Source organism: Myxine glutinosa, chromosome 11 (genome assembly GCF_964187855.1).
Source record: "Myxine glutinosa chromosome 11, kmMyxGlut1.1, whole genome shotgun sequence".
NCBI classification, from domain to species: Eukaryota; Metazoa; Chordata; class Myxini; order Myxiniformes; family Myxinidae; genus Myxine; species Myxine glutinosa.
Window position 1 is genome coordinate 4,306,015 of NC_136271.1, and position 19,761 is coordinate 4,325,775.

A 19,761-nucleotide genomic window follows, 5' to 3' on the forward strand; every position below is an offset into this window, starting at 1 on the left:
TTGCTTTGACGTGGGCAAAGGCAGCCTGACATTTGTCATCCCAAACAAACTTGGTCTCTTTCCTCAGCAAATTCGTTAAAGGGGCTACCACATCAGAAAAATTCCTGCAGAACCGCTGGTACCAACCAGCCATACCCAAGAATCTCATAAGCTCCTTCTTCCCTTTTGGAACTTGGAAGCGATCAATGGCTTCTATCTTGGCTGTCACTGGTTGCAACTGACCCTGACCTACTACATGGCCTAGGAACACCACCTGTGCTTTTACAAACTCACTCTTAGATAAGTTGATGGTCAACCCTGCCTCGGTCAGTTTCTTGAAAAATGCCTGAATTTGTTTAATACTAGGGCATGCCCGTACTATATCTATATCTAAAATTATATCCCCCCCCTCTATTTACATGAAATGGTTTGGTCCAAAGCGAACGGCTTGCGAGTACGGTGACAATCCCCCCCCTCTATTTACATGAAATGGTTTGGTCCAAAGCGAACGGCTTGCGGAGTTTGGTAAAGAAATCGCCATCGCGTGCACAAACGCGCAGGAAAGCGAAAGAATCGCAAATTAGTTTTAATTAGTTTTAAAACATAGTTTAACGCCAACATAGCGGCAACATAGTTTGCCAACGTGAAATAAATGAATACGCTCTCAAATGTGCCGTCCGAGGCAGAGTCTGTTCGCCACGTTCGGCACACGTGATAACTCGCTGCTCTCTGATTGGTTGAATCGTTTTTTGGACATAGCTCGGTAACTACTTGTCCGATTAATATGAAACCTTGAAAAGGCACATCCTCGGGTCCCCAGCAATATACCTGGCAAGTTTCAAGTATATCGGACCGGTAGTTGTCGAGAAACAGCGGTCGCATACACACACACAGACAGAGATTAGTGGAATTATAGATAGATGATCTTCCATGGTCATGGTGTGGATGATGACATCATCCAGATAGGCCTCCACCCCCTCAAGGTCTGCAATAAGCTTATTAATCAGCCGTTGAAATGTAGCAGGCCCGTTTTTCAATCCAAAGGGAAGAACCTTGTACTGATACAACCCATTTGGTGTGACTAAAGCCGAGATCTCCTTGGCTCTATCAGAAAGAGGAATCTGCCAATACCCTTTCAGCAAGTCAAATTTAGTTACAAATTTAGCTGGGCCTATTCTATCAATGCAGTCATCAATCCTCGGGATGGGATACGAGTCGGTCTTGGTCACTGCATTAACCCGTTTTAAATCCGTACAACAGCAAAAACTGCAATCGGGTTTTGGAACCAACACACATGGTGAGCTCCATTCACTGCTGCTTGGTTCGATGATGTCATTCTCCAACATATGCTGAACCTCCTTCCAAAGATACTCCATCTTCACAGGGTTCATCCGATAGGGGTGTTGTTTCACTGGAGTGGCTTCCCCCACCTCAATATCATGATATACCAGGTCAGTACGACCAGGTACATCTGTGAACAAATGTGCAAACTCAAAAATTAGGCTGGATAGTTGTCCTTGTTGTTCCCTCGTTAAATGGCCTAATTTCTCATCTAAATGACAACACTTCCATGTTCGTCAATCTGGGACAAGTCTGGTCATAAAAGATATCAAACTTCACACCGGCCTCAACCTCTGGATTCTCTTGCACCCCGACTACAGGCACGACAGGTGAGACAGGAACCATTTTTTCCACAGGCTTCCTCTCATGATATTTCTTCAGTCGGTTGACATGACACAGCTGCCGCTTTTTCCGTCGGTCGGGAGTTGTCACCACGTAATCTGTTTCATTAACCCTCCTTTCGATTGCATAGGGACCAAAATATCGAGCCTGTAGTGGCTGACCTGGAACAGGAAGCAACACTAACACTCGGTCCTCAGGCCTGAAATTTCTTATCTGAGATTTCTTGTCATGTCTCACTTTCATTTTATCCTGTGTCACTTTCAAGTTTCTTCTCGCAACTTCACAAGCCTTTGCCAATCTGTGCCTAACCGTTGACACATACTCCACCACTGTTGACTGTGACTCCTCCTGTAGCCACTGTTCTTTCACCAATTTTAACGGTCCTCGCACTGCGTGTCCAAACACAAGTTCAAAAAGACTGAACCCCAATGACTCCTGAACAGATTCCCTCGTAGCAAACAACAATAAGGGTATTCCTTCATCCCAATCCTTGTCACATTCCAAACAGTACGTTCTGATCATATTCTTCAATGTCTGGTGAAACCTTTCCAAGGCCCCTTAGCTCTCGGGATGGTAAGTACTTGATCTTACTTGCTCCACTCCCAACAGGTGTACCACTTGCTGAAAAAGTGTTGACATGAAATTGGAACCCTGATCAGACTGGATGACCTTAGGTAGGCCAACCAAGGTGAATAAATTTAATCAAGGCCTTCGCAATAACTGCCGCAGTAATTTCTCTAAGAGGCACTGCCTCTGGGAACCTTGTGGAAGCGCACATGATGGTCAACAAATACTGATGTCCAGCCTTAGTTTTAGGTAAAGGGCCTACACAGTCAATAATGACACAGCTGAATGGCTCTTCAAAAGCTGGAATGGGTTTTAAAGGTGCGGATGGAACTTTCTGATTTGGTTTTCCCACCAGCTGGCAAGAATGGCAAGATTTACAGAAATCCGCTACATCACGTTGCAATCTTGGCCAGAAAAATGTACCATTATTCTGTCACAGGTCTTGTTCACTCCAGGGTGCCCCGCCAAAGGTGTCTCATGCACCAAACTCAATATCTCCTTCCGGTACGGCGGTGGCACCACAATTTGGTAATGAACTTTCCACTCATCGTTTTCTGGCACCTCCGGTGGTCTCCATTTTCTCATGAGTATTTCCCCTTTCATGAAGTAACCAACAGGTATTTTCGTAGCCTCTTCCTCTGTAACGGCTTTACCAATTAAACTCCGGATTTCCGTGTTGTTCTTCAACAAGTCTCTTTCGGACCAGCACCGTTTGCTTAACCTCGCTCCCAGATGTCTCCGACGGACACTCCATTTCCTCTTTGGTTCCAGGTGCCACCTTTTCCTTAAGTTCCTTGATGTCACTCCCTTTCCTATTTCCTCTTTCAGAATTTTCCTCCAATACCTCCAAGGAACCCAAATCCACATCGCCTTCCTTCTCCTTCTCTTCAGAGCGCTTCCTACCCATAGCACGAGTCACTGCACAGGATGGAAAGATACCCGGATTCTCCTGCTCTAACTGTGCGGTGTTATTTTCCATACTGGGCTTTTCAACCAACATTGGATTACCAGAAATTACCAGATCAGGGAGACTTCCGGTTCCTCGGGCGAGTGAGGCGTGCTTCGAGCTCTCCACGGCATCGAAGTTTGAGTGTTTTCCCATTCTTGTCTTTGTCAAATTTCCACTGGTTATTTTGCTGTGTACGTGTTATTGTGTGTTTCTAGTTGGTGTTGGTTTGTGGTTCGTGCAAACTTGTGTGTAGTTAATCGTTTTCTGAGTCGTACCTCGTGCGCGGCCTGGTGACTTGGGGCTTCCCTCCCCCCGTCGGTGTTTTGTCGGTTTGGGTTATTTCCTTTGCTGTATTGCTTGTTTCTTTTATTTTGTTTTCTCCCCCTCACCTCACCTCCCTAGACAAATAATTATATATTGATTCTTTCTCTCCTCCCGGACACGTGCTTGTTCGCTCTCCTCCTCGTCTCGGCTTGTGCCCAGCCCCCTGTATCTCGTTTTCTTCCGCCTCTGCTCCTTCTTTCTCAAATCCACGTTCTCGCTTGGAGACTTTTCCCGGATTGTTTTTTCATGGTTCTGTTTGGATATTGTTGGAATATGTTTAAACCGCAGCCGTGATGCTGACGCCCCCCCCCCCCCAGAATGTACATGTTTTAAACGTTTCCCAGTGTGTACCCTGGTCAGAATAGGTACACCGTATCCCTGCGTGTCGTAAGAGACGACTAAGAGGGTTGGCGTCAGGAAGGGCATCCGGCCGTAAAAACATTGCCTCAAAAAGAGAACCATGACAATCACAAGTACATATGGGCAGGGTGCAGCCCGAAGTGGAGATCGGTTTCTGAGGTTTGGGACATGGAATGTGGGGACAATGACAGGGAGATCAGGAGAAGTGGTGGAAGTATTGGTCAGAAGAAGAGTGGACATATGTTGTGTGCAAGAGACGAGATGGAAGGGAAGTGGTGTGAGAATGGTGAAGGGTAGGCAGGGACAGAAATACAAGTTTGTGTGGCAAGGGTGCCCGGAGGGCGTGAATGGTGTTGGTGTCCTGTTTTCTGAGGAGTTTGTAGACAGTGTGGTGAGTGTGACTAGAGTGAGTGATAGGTTGATGATGGTGAAAATGATGATTGGAAAGCTCTTGGTGAACGTCATCTCGGGATATGCTCCGCAGGTTGGTCGAAGCGATGAAGAGAAGGACAAGTTCTGGTGTGCGATAGAGAAGCTGATGGAAAACGTGAAATATGAGGAAGTTGTTGTGGTGGGAGGAGACCTGAATGGACATGTGGGAAGGAGTATGGATGGTTTTGAGGGAGTTCATGGGGGTTACGGATATGGTGTGAGAAATGGAGAAGGTGAAAGGATTTTGGAGTTTGCTGATGGAGCTGATTTGTTGATTTGTAATACTCAGTTCCAGAAAGAGGACAATAAGCTTGTTACATACACGTCAGGTGGGTCGACGACAACCGTTGACTACCTGATGGTGCGTCGGCGAGATAGGGGGCACCTCCGGGACACAAAGGTGATCCCGGGGGAGGAGGCTGTTTCACAGCACCACTTGGTTGTCTGCGACATAAGGGTGAAAGGTGCGAGGAGAGCTCGGCGGGTGAAGTACCAACCGAGAATGAAGGTGTGGAGGTTGACAGAGGTGACAGTAAGGGGGGCATTAAAAGAGAGGCTGAGTAGGGTCGAGGATGATGTGGTTGAGCTTGAAAGTAGTTGGATGTCAATGAAAGCTAGTCTGTTGGGAGCCGTTGGTGAGGTATGTGGATGGACAAAAGGACCACCGAGGCACTCGGAAACATGGTGGTGGGATGTTGAGGTTGGAAAGAGGATTGACGAGAAGAGGAAGAAGTTCAAAGAGTGGCAGAAGGCGAAGGGTACGGGAGCAGAACAGCAGAGCATGAAAGTTATAAGGCAGCCAGGAAGGCTGCAAAGAAAGAGGTAGCAAAGGCGCAGGAGGCATGTAGGAAAATGTTCGGAGAATGCTTGGATTCGGAAGAGGGTCAGAAAGCAGTATTCAGGATTGCAAAGCAGATAGCGAAAGAGAGGTGTGATGTGATGGGGGTGAGTTGCTTGAAGGATGAAGTGGGACAAATCGTTGTCGACCCAGATGGAATTAAAGGAAGATGGAAAAGATATATGGAAATGCTGTTGAATACAGAGAATGAATGGGATGGCAACATAGAGAGTAACCCAGTTTTAGGACCGGCAGAGAAGATAACTGAGAAGGAAGTTGAGGAAGCGATAAAAGCAATGAAGAGTGGAAAAGCGGGAGGGCCGACGGGAGTTGTGGGAGATATGTTGAAGGCAGCAGGAAGTTGGGGTGTGAAGAGAATGACAGAGATCTGTAATCTGGTGGTGAAAGAAGGCCGCATTCCAGTGGATTGGGAACTGCGTACCCTCGTCCTTCTATACAAGGGGAAAGGTGACCCTCTGGAGTGTGGCTCGTACCGAGCGATAAAGTTATTGGAGCATGGAATGAAGGTATTGGAAAGGGTGTTGGAGAGGAGGATAAGGAAGAAAGTGAAGATCGACGAAATGCAGTTTGGATTTATGCCAGGAAGAGGAACGACAGATGCGCTTTTCATTGTGAGGCTGTTGGAGGAGAAGTACATGGATAAGAGGAAGAAGTTGTTTTTTTGGGTTTGTTGATCTGGAGAAAGCATTCGATAGGGTTCCACACAAAGTATTGACATGGGCATTGAGGAAGTTAGGAGTGGAGGAATGGTTGATCAGAGTAGTGATGGCAATGTACAAAAGAGCACGCACAGCTGTAAGGACGAAGGACGGGAACAGTGGTGAGTTTGAGGTGAAGGTGGGAGTGCATCAGGGGTCGGTACTAAGTCCACTACTATTTGTAGCTGTGATGAAGGTGCTGGCTCAGACCGTAAAGGAGGGTTTACCATGGGAGTTGTTGTATGCAGATGATCTGGTGTTGATTGCGGAAAGTATGGATGGACTGAAGGAAAAGATGAACAAGTGGAAGGAATGTATGGAGACAAAAGGTCTGAAGGTGAATATCGGAAAGACAAAGGTGATAGCAAGTGGTAAAGCATGTGGTGAGGTGGAAAGAACTGGGAAGTGGCCATGTGCTGTGTGCAGGAAGGGTGTCGGAGTGAACTCCATTCAATGTATAATGTGTGCTGAGTGGGTTCATCAAAAATGTAGTGGTCTGAGAGGGTCATTAACCAGTGTGGCAGCTACATTCAAATGTAAGGTGTGCACAGAGGGAGCTGCAGATGGAGGAAATGTTGAGTTGGATCTTGGAGACGGCGTGAAGCTGGAAGGTGTGAAAACATTTTGCTACCTCGGAGACATGCTGAATGGAGAAGGTGGATCAGACTCGGCAACGGTTGCTCGAGTGAGATGTGCATGGAAGAAGTTTCGGGAACTGAGTGGCGTGCTGATGAGGAGGAGAGTGTCGCTGAAGCTGAAGGGAAAGGTGTATGCAGCATGTGTGAGAAGTGTTATGATTTATGGGAGCGAGACATGGGTAATGAACGTAGAGCAGCAACGAAGGCTGGAAAGGGTGGAAATGCGAATGGTTCGATGGATGTGCGGAGTATCGTTGAGAGAGAGGAAGACAAATGATGAATTGCGAAAGATGATGGGAATATTTCCTGTGATTGATGCTGTGAAGAGGAACAGGTTGAGATGGTTTGGTCATGTATTGAGGAAGGATGAAAGTGACTGGTTGAGAAGAGTGATGGAAGTTAATGTAGAAGGAAGTAGAGGACGGGGAAGACCGAGAAAGACTTGGCTAAAGATGGTGGAAGAAGAAATGCGGGCAAGGGGGTTAACAAGGAGAGATGCAGAAAATAGGGCAAAATGGAGAAGATTGTCATGGGGACCGCAAGGCTAACCCCCGCTCTAGCAGGGAACATGGCCTTAAAATGCATGTTGTGTTGTTGTTGTATTGGATTACCAGAAACTCGACCACCGGCCAAATCATTCCCGATAATAAAAGAGATTCCCTCTACAGGAAGAGTGGCTTGTAAACCTACGGTGACCGGTCCTGACACTAAATCAGACTTCAAATGGATGACATTTTTTGTGTGATGACATGTGATGTGATGACATGTGATGATGATCACACACACAAAAAAAAAAAGTCTCCATCCAGTGACACAAACCCCTCTGAAATAAAAGGTTTGTAACCCTCTTGAACAAGGTCGTTCTGTGATGCCGTAACTTTGGCATGGGAACCTTCACAAGGCACTGTCCTCCAAGGACGATTTCTCGCATTGGCCAATGCATTCGGCGTTGTACTAGTCTGACTCCGCTCCTGATTTTTCCTTTTCAGGGTGTAACATTGGGACATCAAATGCCCAGGTTTCTTGCAAAAACCGCAAGTAGGCCCGGAGGAAAAACTCGTGGTCTGCCTTGGGCCCCCCGGAAGATAAGTCTGTCTTGGAACTGTAGTCTTCTGATCCCTAAAAGTCGTGGTATCAGATTTGTCCCCATAGTCATCTCTAGGCCGCCTCCATGAATATTTGTTCTCCGCACCTGATTTACCATAACTCCCCTGGCTAACTCTAGGCGGGAAGTTAGGTTTGTGGAACCCCATCCTGTGTGTCAAGGCATAGTCATCTGCCACGGTTGCTGCCTCATACAACTCTGGTACTTTCTTTTCATCCAGATGGACTTTAATGTCCGCGTGGACACACTGCTTGAATTCCTCCACCAAGATCAATTGTCGTAACAGATTGAAGTCTTTCCCAATCCGCTTCGAGTCACACCACCGATCAAACATGGTTTCCTTCATTCTAGCAAACTCCACATGGGTCTCACTCTCCCTCTTCCTGGCATTCCTGAATTTTTGCCGGTAAGCTTCAGGGACAAATTCATAGGCTTTGAGAATGGTTTTCTTCACTATCTTATAATCCGTACATTGGTCAGTCGGTAAAGTCGAATAGATATCTTGAGCTTTACCCACCAGAACACTTTGCACTAACATAGTCCAGGACCCCACAGGCCATTTTAGCATTTGAGCCACTTTCTCAAAGTGTAAAAAAAACTTGGCTACCTCCATTTCATTGAAGGGTGGAACCAGCCTCACGTGCCTACCAACATCCCAAGTGTTCTGACTAGTTGTCGAACTAGCCGGCATGGACACAACTTCTCTCCGTTCTCCCATTAATTCCAGCTCCTTGAGTTTAAGTTCCTTCTGATACTCCATGTCACATTCCTTTAACTCCCTTTCGGCTCTCCTTTCCTCTGCTCTTCTTTCTTCTTCAGCTCTCCTTTCCTCTGCTCTTCTCTCGAGTTCGAGTTCTGCTCTTCTTTCCTCGAGTTCCTTTTCAGCTCTCCTTTCCTCTGCTCTTCTCTCCTCGAGTTCTTTTTCAGCTCTCCTTTCCTCTGCTTTTAACCTTTCCTGGCTCTGCAGTTGCATCTCCATTTTCCGGAGCTCCACATTTTCTTTTTCCTCGGGTAACCAATCCAAGGCTACCTCGTTCCATGTTCCTTGTCCCACCAGAGATTCTACCACCAATGTCTGCATCTCTGCTTTCTTCATATTAACTCAGACCTCCAAGTTAAAATATTTGGCCAATATCAAGAATTCCGATCTTTTTAACGCTTGGAACTGTGCCTCATTAGAGGACGCCGCAAACTTTGCGTCAAACACCATGGTGACTATCAGTTAGCACCTGTTGAACCTTCACACCAAAAATTTCAATTTTTGTTTTTTTTTGAAAAATTAGGGAATGTAAGAAAAATTCCAAATTTGGGAATTTTGGGAATGTTAGGGAATTCTATCCCGGACGAGGATGTTAGGGAATTTAATCCCGGACGAGATTTGAGAATTTTGTCAGCAAAGACGAGCCCCCAATTTCTGTTACGTGCTCCTCCCCAAACCCCGGACACGGTGTACCTTCGAGCCCCAAGAGGAGTCACGGCAGAAAGATGTGTTATTCTGTATGTCTTCGATCAATGGTGAAACCACACCAATTGTTACCAACAAACAAGTATTGTATTAAGATCACACAAGAATAACAGTACAAAAAAACAATAGTAATCAATTGTACAACCAATATATATTTCCTATGATGGTATCATCAGGTTCGTACAATATAACTCACTGTGCTCCAAGTGAGCGAAAAGAGGAACATTCCCAATGTCTCTATTCCCGGCTTCAAGCCAAAGTTGTTCCGGCTTCAAGCCAAAGTCGATCCACTCCAGTGATCGTCCGTACGATGTCGTATCGAGACCAGAATCCCGTTCGGATGACAGTCACAGTCCCTCTGCCAAAGCTGTGCAAAGGCGCCCTCAAGGCGACTGGGAAATCACACCCTCAGGTATGGACGTTCCACGGCTCCAAATCGGCGAACCGCAGATTTCCCACTCAAAAGCCAGGTTACACACACACACACCAGATTACCGTCTGAATGCGGTGAAAATAATTGAAGCGAAGTGAAAAACCTTGAGCGATGCGCAAAGCGCGAGAGTCAAAATGGCCGACGGCCCGTTCTCGAGGCGTAACGGCACTACGATGATTCTCCTCGGAATCAACCGCAAAACCTGACATGCAGGTTGATCTGTCACAGAGATAACAACTCTGTCGCAGGAATCCCTTTCCCGGGAAACCCAAAATTCACTCATGACCCTCGTTCGCCAATCGTTCGCTCCAGACCTCGAAGCAGCTCGGCTTCTTGTCCGACTCACTCGCTCCGCCTTCTCCCTCTCCTCCTCCTCTTCGTCGTCGTCCGGTTCCGGTTTCATTTAAAACATTAACTTTTTTTACCTTTTGAAAATAGTAATCTCAACTCCCTTAAACGACAACAATAATAGTACATGGAATTAAAAATGTTTACAGTGGATGAAAACCACAACAACGGAAGTGACAAATCCATAACACAACTAAGACCCCAAGACCTTTTGTAACCGTAAGACTCTTTAGACCCCATTACACACTTTATAACCATTCGACCCCAAAGATCCTTTCGATCTTGTTCGACCCTTTTATAACCCAATATATCCTTTAGATCGCGAAGACTCCTGTCTTCCCTTTTAGACCTTCACACCTTTCACACATTTTAAAGTGCAAGTAAAGTGACAATGTATATTGGGCCTTATTAGGGAGAATTATGTTCATTTTTAACATTTATTTGGCAATACACAATATTTAGTGATTATAGTTAACATAATTAGCATATTTTTTGCCATTTTTCAACACATATCTTCATATGCAATAAACCGGAAGCGTTCGGCATTTTCCGGAATGTGACGTCACGAAAAGACTTCGCCTGCGAACAGATGATTTATCACCATCACAAAGCTATCACGTTGATTTGCCGTGTGATGTTTACCTGATTATTTTTGGGTGTACATGTGTGTATGTGTATATATGTGTATATATATATGTGTGGGTGTATATGTGTGTGTGTGTGTGTGTAAATGTGTGTGGGTGTATATATGTGTGTGTGTGTGTGTGTGTGTGTGTGTGTGTGTGTATATATGTGTGTGTGTATATGTGTGTGGGTGTATATGTGTGTGTGTGTGTGTGTGTGTATGTGTGTGTGTATGTGTGTGGGTGTATATGTGTGTGTGTGTGTGTGTGTGTGTGTGTATATGTGTGTGGGTGTATATGTGTGTGTGTGTGTGTGTGTGTGTGTGTGTGTATGTGTGTGGGTGCATATGTGTGTGCACGTGTATATGTGTGTGGGTGTATATGTGTGTGTGTGTGTGTGTATATGTGTGTGGGTGTATATGTGTGCGTGTGTGTGTGTGTGTGTGTGTGTGTGTGTGTATATGTGTGTGTATGTGTATATGTGTGTGTGTGTGTGTGTATATTTGTGTGTGGGTGTATATATATGTGTGTGTGTGTGTGTGTGTGTGTGTATGTGTGTGGGTGCATATGTGTGTGTATGTGTATATGTGTGTGGGTGTATATGTGTGTGTGTGTGTGTGTGTGTGTGTGTATATTTGTGTGTGGGTGAATATGTGTGTGTATGTGTATATGTGTGTTTGTGTATATGTGTTTGTGTATATGTGTGTGTGTATATGTGTGCGGGTGGATATGTCGGGCTACCTCTCGAACTCAAGAAGAGGCACGTTTGAAGCAGCAAGAGCGGTTTAATGAAACGAACAAAACACAATTGTGGAGCCCGTCTCGGACCCGCAGAGCTTTGTCACACAAGGCAGTGCAAATCCGAGCCGCACTGAAAATACTCTGAAACAAGATTCCTTATATAATCGAACAGTCTAAAAAACTCTCCGCTGAAGTAATGACCTCAGACAAGAGAGGGCTGAGTTTGAAGGCACAGATGTGTGTGAAAGTAAGATATTTCTCAAGTTCTTCTTCCAAACAAGCTGGGCGTACAATGCCCAGCGATGCGTTCTCATAAACAAGATCCCTTGTATTACATTTGGCAGTAAAACATATTGAGCCAGGCACATACAAATCAAAGGAAACATATTAACTCATACTCTGCTCGAGGTTAACTGAAGGCAAAACAAGATTTAATTGAGTGTGCATGTGTATATATGTGTGTGGGTGTATATGTGTGTGTATGTGTATATGTGTGTTTGTGTATATGTGTGTGTGTATATCGTATATGTGTGTGGGTGTATATGTGTGTGTGTGTGTGTATATGTGTGTGGGTGTGTGTGTGTGTATTCCCTGAATTCGACGTGCTGTCTGTCCAATCTCGTGACAACACGTCGATTCCCTGACTGTGGCCATTGCTTGGCAGTGACCACATGTACACCTGCAACAAAACATGACACTCATCAACACATTATGTTATGTCCATAAGCGGCGATACTTAAAATATTTGTCATTCATGAAAGTATGTACACTTATATTTAGTTAAGAACTCACCAGTCACTGTTTCCCATTCTGGATGCTTCTTCCTCGACATTTGTGTTTCGCGGTCCGCCATTAGCCTGATTAGCGTCGCGCTGCGGCTCGAACATAGAGGGTTTAATCCCAGCAAAATCCACATTAAATTCCTCAATCTCTTCTCTGACAAATCCATCGCAAGAACTTCCCTCATCCTCCGAAAATTCCAGCACAAACTCGCTCTCACTCCCACTCAAATCCTCAAATTCCACAAGTATTTCTGCACTCGCTGATGCCATAGTTGTTGACCTCCATAAGCCTATTGTCTTTTCGTGACGTCACAGATGCGCCCCGCCCACTTTTGAAATTCATTCGGGAAATTTCCAGGAAAAAGTGTTTTTCTCATCGTTAAAATAATATTTCAAAGATTTCATTTCAGTAAAACATAACTTCAGGATATATTATATAATAAGGCTCAATATATATTATCACTTTACTTGCACTTTAATGCCATTTATACCCCTTTGACCTTTATACCTTTTTTAGAAGTCTTAAGATCCCTTTGACCTTTGAAGACCCTTTTGACCCCAGTTAGACCTTTTGACCTTTACATATTTCAACCTTTACACCTTTTGACAATTTTAGCTTCACAGACCTTTTACCTGCTTTCATCTTTGTAGCGAGACAATTTAGATCTTTCATTCGCAATCAATGACACAAAACAAGTCCTGGTGATGGTCTGCAATCTGATTGCATGATAATTTATCCCGTTCGTTCTCAATGTTTTTCAGGAGCGGATATGGTTGATCAAAGTCTTGAAGCACAGCTGAAACAACTGGAATGCCACTTCACCTGGAACCTGGAAGCTTCTGTTCGAAGAGTGTCATGGTTCGAAAAAGCAATTGAATTCCAGTTGAAATACAACTCTGAAGTTTGGAATCCCGCAGCACACAACTTCCTCGCTTTCATTGCTGCAATGAAGAATAGTTGGCCTTGTGCTCTGCAGCACCTCGCTGCAGCTGAAGAAGCTTCCCGGAAGATCCCATCAAGAAATGAGCGAACACAATTTGGTCTTGTACAGCAATTATGCCTGGGTCCATTTCCAAATGAACAACCAGCAAGAAGCCAATTGTTATCTCAAAAAAGTGCAGAAGATAAGCGGTGAAACCAAGGTTGGAGATTGTACCTCACTGGTGAATCCAGAAGTGCTGGCTGAGAAAGGCTGGACCTTGTTTCGTTGTGGATTTGCTCATTACAACAACGCTGCAATGTGTTTGAAAGAAGCATTGAAAAGTCGACCAGATCATGTCCAGTGGACCTTGGCATGTGCCATTGCATTGTGGCGTTTGGAGTGCAACTATAATTCATCTGATTGTTTCAAGATAAAACCTTTGGAAGGAGAGAATCTTCTCAGGCGGACCCTTGAACTTGACCCAGAAAACAGTATGGCGTCGATACATCTGGCAATCCGTTGTCAAGCTAAACAGCAAATGGAAGAGGCATATTTACACTTGGGGAAAGCCTTGCACAAGGCCTCAAACCATCCTACCATCCAGAAGTACTTTGGTCAATTTTTAGAACGTGAACGTTCTCCAGAAAGTTTGAATGAAGCAATAAGAATCGTTCAAGATGCTTTGAATACCAACCCCAACAACCCAACACTTTTGTGCACTTTGGGAAAAGTTTACTACAAGAAAGCGCAACTTTTGAAAAGGGAGAGAATGGAACCAAAGACCAAACAAGATCAAATTAAATGTTTATTGGACAAATCAATTTACTTTAACCAGAAATCATATGATGTGTCTGAAAAGGCATTTGTAAAACCAATGTGTAATGTTGCAAAAACCTATGCTGAGGTTGGGATGATAGATCGGGCACGTAGTCTCTACAATGATCTTTTCGCTGACCAAGAACGTCTGACGTGTTCAGAAAATGTTCAGATTTTGCATGCTCAATTTGGATTGTTCCTTCGGTCACAAAATAATGTAGAAGAAGCAAAGAAGCATTTTACGTTGGGCCTTCATATGAATGAGAATCCAAATGCTGCAAACATATGCAAAAATGCACTAGAGAAGTTGTCTCGACCACGATCCTGGTTTAAAAACTCAGATGGGAGCAATCCATAATTTCCTGTTGCCTCCTCTGCCACCCATGATAATTTATGTTATTGTGGAGTAAAAGGTTTGCGGTTTACACCATGCGTTTACTCTTAAAATTGCTATTTATTTATACTAGTACACCCGCTCACTTCGGGAGGGGCAGGAAGGGTCATTCCTCTTTTGGGTATTTCGATTACAGTCGATCTATGGTCGGATCTCAAGAACATTGGGTGTGTGGTCATTTACCAAGTTTCTTGTGAAGAGATCGCCAAGTGGTTTAAGCATTTGAGCAAGCACTCCATTCAAAACCGTTAATGAACGGCTGGCTTGGCAAGCGCTAGCTAGCTGCTTGGTAAATGAGCACAACCCGGGCTTCCTCCCTTTCCGTTTCATGTTAAACAGCAGGAGCGAGTTTCAAAAGTTCGCCACGAAAAACGCTGCATTGGTGGCAGAAAGGATCATGTTATTAACCCAACCCTTGTGGGGTATGTAGAGCACAATAGATCTTCGCTCAGTTCTGTAAGTAAAACTTACCTCACGGATGTCGGGATTCCTCCAAATTTCTTTGTTTAGTGTTATAAACAGAATTAGCGATTGGTCAAAAAGGTAATCTTTTTTTTTTTTCATGGATATTGCCCCAGACAAGGCATACAGCCACTCTAGGTAAGGGGCTCAGAGAAAGTTAGAAAAATATAAAGATAAAGCAAAACAAAATAAAAACTAGAGAGGTTCCAGGGAACCTGAACTCAACGGGTCTATATCAATATGGTTAGAATATGCATAATGGAACTACAAACTATATAGTTTATATGTGCTAAAAATATATGACAAAAATTGATTTTTCAATATGGCCGCCCTGCCGCGCCCATTTTTGGGCGTGCAACGCCCAAATGCAATCCCAAACTAGTTTACGTCTTAAAGATGCTGCATAACAAGTTAGTGTATGGGTGAGCGGAGATGGCAAACCGGGTCTTACGTCCAAACACTCGTGTGGGAGGAACCAAGTTAGAAAGTCCAACAGAACATTTGCCATGAAAATATTTGCAGAAGAAACCAAGAGTCGCAATTGGCCAATGGTGAGAGAGGTTGAAGAGTTGAACCCATCTCCACACCAACCATAGACTAGACGGATTTATGGTAAAAGGCCATGTATAAGCTTCGAGGTGCATTTTGGGGGTAAAAGTTGGGAACATCACTTTTTAACATAATTAGGGCATGCTGAATTCGATTAACCCGGTTCCCAAACCGAATTTTGAGTTGTTCTTTTGAGTTTTGAATAAACTGCTGAAGAACTTGGGCATTGGTGAACTCACAGAGGAGACAATCAAATCTGCAGAAGCGTTCGTCTGCAGAATATATAATGTGCACAGAACAACCTCTGTTGATTCAGCACGACATATGTTGTTCTCCAAGACTGGTAATCCAGAAGCAATGTCACTGACAAGTGATGCTCTTCATTTCCATTTGATGCGAGGACACCATCAAGCCATGGTATGGAGAAATGCTCATTGTGCTATAGCTGATCTTCCTGCACCTGTGGAAATGGGATGGAAACATGGTGATTCTGATGTCACTGAGTCCAATCCCAGAAAGTTGCCTCGACATGATTTGTTGTGCATGCCAGAAGCAATGCAAGACTCGACGCTGCAAATGTCGCTATTCAGAGTTGAGGTGCACATCAATGTGTGCTTGTCAGAAACAGTGATGATCAGACCCCTTGTATGAATTTGATGTAGTTTGGCAAAACAACATGTGTGACATTCCTGAATGTTTGTGCTTCATGGCCATGTATACTTAATTTTAAAATAAATGGTTGTATGAAACATTGTCTTATTAAAACCATTTCCCATTTTATCATGTCCAATTTCAATATCAGTTTGAATGTCACTTTCAATATGTCGCCAACCATCACAAAGACTAGACGGATTTATGAATAAGGCCATGTATAAGCTTCTTGGTGCATTTTGGGGTAAAAGTTGTAAAGTTAAAGTAAAACAACTGCATGTTTATACATGATATATAAATGCTTGTTCAAAGAAATTGTCCAAAAATGGCAATTTGGCTGCCATTTTGTTTATGCTGATTAGAAGGTCAAAAACTCAACATTCGGCTTGGAAAACGGGTTAATCGAATTCAGCATACCGTAATTATGTTAAAAAGTGAGGTTCCCAACTTTTACCCAAAAATGCACCTCGAAGCTCATAAATGGCCTTTTTCCATAAATCTGTCTGGTCTGTCTATGAGGACGGTCTCGTAAAACACTTTCCACCCAGACTATGATATGGGGGTTCAGGCACAGGTCACTCAACACCTTCAGAAGGGTAAATCGCTGCATGGTGTTTAAGGCTGACGAGAAATAAACAAATAACACACGGACAAAGGTTCCATTCTGGTCAAGGTGACTTGTGATTAGATGAAGTAAACTGAGCCAGACATCTTCAACACCTCGTCTTGCTTTGTATGCAAATTGTGAAGGATCCAGTTTAGAAGTTACATCTGATGTTATAAACTTCACCATCAATTTCTCCATACATTTACACAAGATGGAGGTAAGGGCAACAGGTCTATAATAATCATTGAGCTGCCTTGGGTGAACCTTTTTTGGCACGGGAATAATAATGGACTTTTTCCAACAAATAGGAACAGTGTGAGTCGCCAAAAGTAACTGAAACAATCGAGTAAAAACATTACTAAGTTCGAAACAGAACTCTTTCAGAATACAAGACTTGATGCCATCTGGACCACAATACTTCCTTTTACTCAACACCATAAAACACCTCACGACATCAGGTTCACAAATTACAGGTATGGGACACGCTCGAGTATCGAGATCCTCCCAGAGCTTCACATTTTACTTGGTTTCCTGGAACATCAAATCTCACATAAAAGTCACTCAATTCATCCACAAATTTGGAATCTGGAACATTAGTGGGCAATGTTCCATCCTTGAGCCTCATTCATTCCCATCATATGCCTGAGTCCCCTCCAAGCGTTCCGAGCATCATCATCGTGTCGTTGTTCTTCAATCTCATCCTTGTACGACCGTTTACACTTGCCAGTGACAGACCGCAGTTCTTTCTTCGGCTCCCTGAGGGCGGAGTCATTCTTCTTCAGGAATGCACCCTTCTTCTTCATCAAACAGGTTTTCACTTCAGAGGTAACCCAAGGTTTGTTATTAACCTGCGCTCGTGAAGCAAAAAACGGAGTTTAGCATTCAGTTGTGTACGTGTGCCGTACGTGTCTGCATTTTTAAAATTCATTTTCTCGGCAACAGTTGGTCCGATTGACACGAAATTTTACCATTGTAGAATTTTTTCATTCATAATTATGACGTCATAGTTCATGTGGTACGGACGCCATCTTGGTAAAATGTTGCACCTCCATATCTCCCAAACCACTGTATGGAAAAAATTGAATCTTGTAAAGAATGTCCGTGAAGTGAAGAACCCATACCATCCCAACATGTGCAGTAGCAGCAAAACCCCGAAGCCATTTCGACAGCTGTGGAGGTCGTGAATCTCCATCTTCCATTAACCAAGAAAAATCCACTCAAAGAAAGCAAAGTGGCGACGAAACAACAGAAGAGTAAACGGTGTCACGTGGGGTCAGCTACAGTGCAGCACTTTATTTCGGGGACAATAAAGATTTATTATCTCACTATAATTTACCAAATGTCCATCCGTCTGTCCGTTCGAAGGTACCGCAAAAACGGCTGAACCGATCGCAACGATATTTTGGGTGGGTAATCCTGGGACCCCCTGGAGTAAAACAGGGTGGGTAATCCTGGGACCCCCTGGAGTAAAACAGGGTGGGTAATCCTAGGACCCCCTGGAGTAAAACAGGGTGGGTAATCCTAGGACCCCCTGGAGTAAAACAGGGTGGGTAATCCTCGGACCCCCTGGAGTAAAACAGGGTGGGTAATCCTAGGACCCCCTGGAGTAAAACAGGGTGGGTAATCCTCGGACCCCCTGGAGTAAAACAGGGTGGGTAATACTAGGACCCCCTGGAGTAAAACAGGGTGGGTAATCCTGGGACCCCCTGGAGTAAAACAGGGTGGGTAATCCTAGGACCCCCTGGAGTAAAACAGGGTGGGTAATCCTCGGACCCCCTGGAGTAAAACAGGGTGGGTAATCCTAGGACCCCCTGGAGTAAAACAGGGTGGGTAATCCTAGGACCCCCTGGAGTAAAACAGGGTGGGTAATCCTAGGACCCTCTGGAGTAAAACAGGGTGGGTAATCCTAGGACCCCCTGGAGTAAAACAGGGTGGGTAATCCTGGGACCCCGTGGAGTAAAACAGGGTGGGTAATCCTAGGACCCCCTGGAGTAAAACAGGGTGGGTAATCCTGGAACCCCCTGGAGTAAAACAGGGTGGGTAATCCTAGGACCCCCTGGAGTAAAACAGGGTGGGTAATCCTCGGACCCCCTGGAGTAAAACAGGGTGGGTAATCCTAGGACCCCCTGGAGTAAAACAGGGTGGGTAATCCTAGGACCCCCTGGAGTAAAACAGGGTGGGTAATCCTAGGACCCTCTGGAGTAAAACAGGGTGGGTAATCCTAGGACCCCCTGGAGTAAAACAGGGTGGGTAATCCTGGGACCCCGTGGAGTAAAACAGGGTGGGTAATCCTAGGACCCCCTGGAGTAAAACAGGGTGGGTAATCCTAGGACCCCCTGGAGTAAAACAGGGTGGGTAATCCTGGGACCCCATGGAGTAAAACAGGGTGGGTAATCCTAGGACCCCCTGGAGTAAAACAGGGTGGGTAATCCTGGGACCCCCTGGAGTAAAACAGGGTGGGTAATCCTAGGACCCCCTGGAGTAAAACAGGGTGGGTAATCCTAGGACCCCCTGGAGTAAAACAGGGTGGGTAATCCTGGGACCCCGTGGAGTAAAACAGGGTGGGTAATCCTAGGACCCCCTGGAGTAAAACAGGGTGGGTAATCCTAGGACCCCCTGGAGTAAAACAGGGTGGGTAATCCTGGGACCCCCTGGAGTAAAACAGGGTGGGTAATCCTAGGACCCTCTGGAGTAAAACAGGGTGGGTAATCCTAGGACCCCCTGGAGTAAAACAGGGTGGGTAATCCTAGGACCCCCTGGAGTAAAACAGGCGATATTGTTTTTCCAGTTTTTCAATTCTGCAGTTTTTCCAAACTCGATGGAATAATATTTCCCGATATGAACAGTGATGTGGCTTTTGTTGAAATTCTACAAATACTGTTTATTCTACGTACCAGGAGAGAGAAGATCGACTCCTGACGAAATCTTCCTGTATAAACGTGCGGCTCCTCGGTAACACGGCAGCGGGTGCAAAGCGACGGAGAAACAGGTGGAGCGGCCGTTTCCGTTTTGCAGAATTCAATCTTTTTTCAAAATGGGCGCCATGTACTGTTTAGATTTCGATGATTTGCGTGTGATATGATTCAACGGATGTTTATATGAATCGTTTAAAATAAAAAAACCCTTCAATTTCTGATATGTTCCCTTTTCATTTGGCCTTCCCAATTTAAGCCCCGCCCACAGGGCGGGTCCCGTTTGTAGTTGTGTAAAATTCAAACGTCAAATGATGTTAGCTGTTACACGAGCCTCGATGTTGTATACAAAAAATAAAATAACGTCACTCAGCGATAATTATTTTTGCACATGGAATATATATTTTTAGATGGTATTAGTTTTATTAAAATGTTTTCCAGTAAATTGGTGATTTTGTCAT

The 19,761-nt window shown here is 44.6% G+C and overlaps 1 protein-coding gene across 1 annotated transcript in view; it reads left to right on the forward strand.

The window, feature by feature from the left end:
• The window catches only part of LOC144894223 (interferon-induced protein with tetratricopeptide repeats 2-like), a 29,219-nt gene extending 13,344 nt beyond the window's left edge, over nt 1-15,875 (forward strand). Inside the window, exon 3 of the mRNA XM_078786358.1 lies at nt 12,749-15,875. Within this exon, the coding sequence (XP_078642484.1) occupies nt 12,757-13,122 (366 nt within the window). The 5' untranslated portion in view covers nt 12,749-12,756 and the 3' untranslated portion in view covers nt 13,123-15,875. The remainder of the gene's footprint in view (nt 1-12,748) is intronic.
• Nucleotides 15,876-19,761: the final 3,886 nt, after the last annotated feature.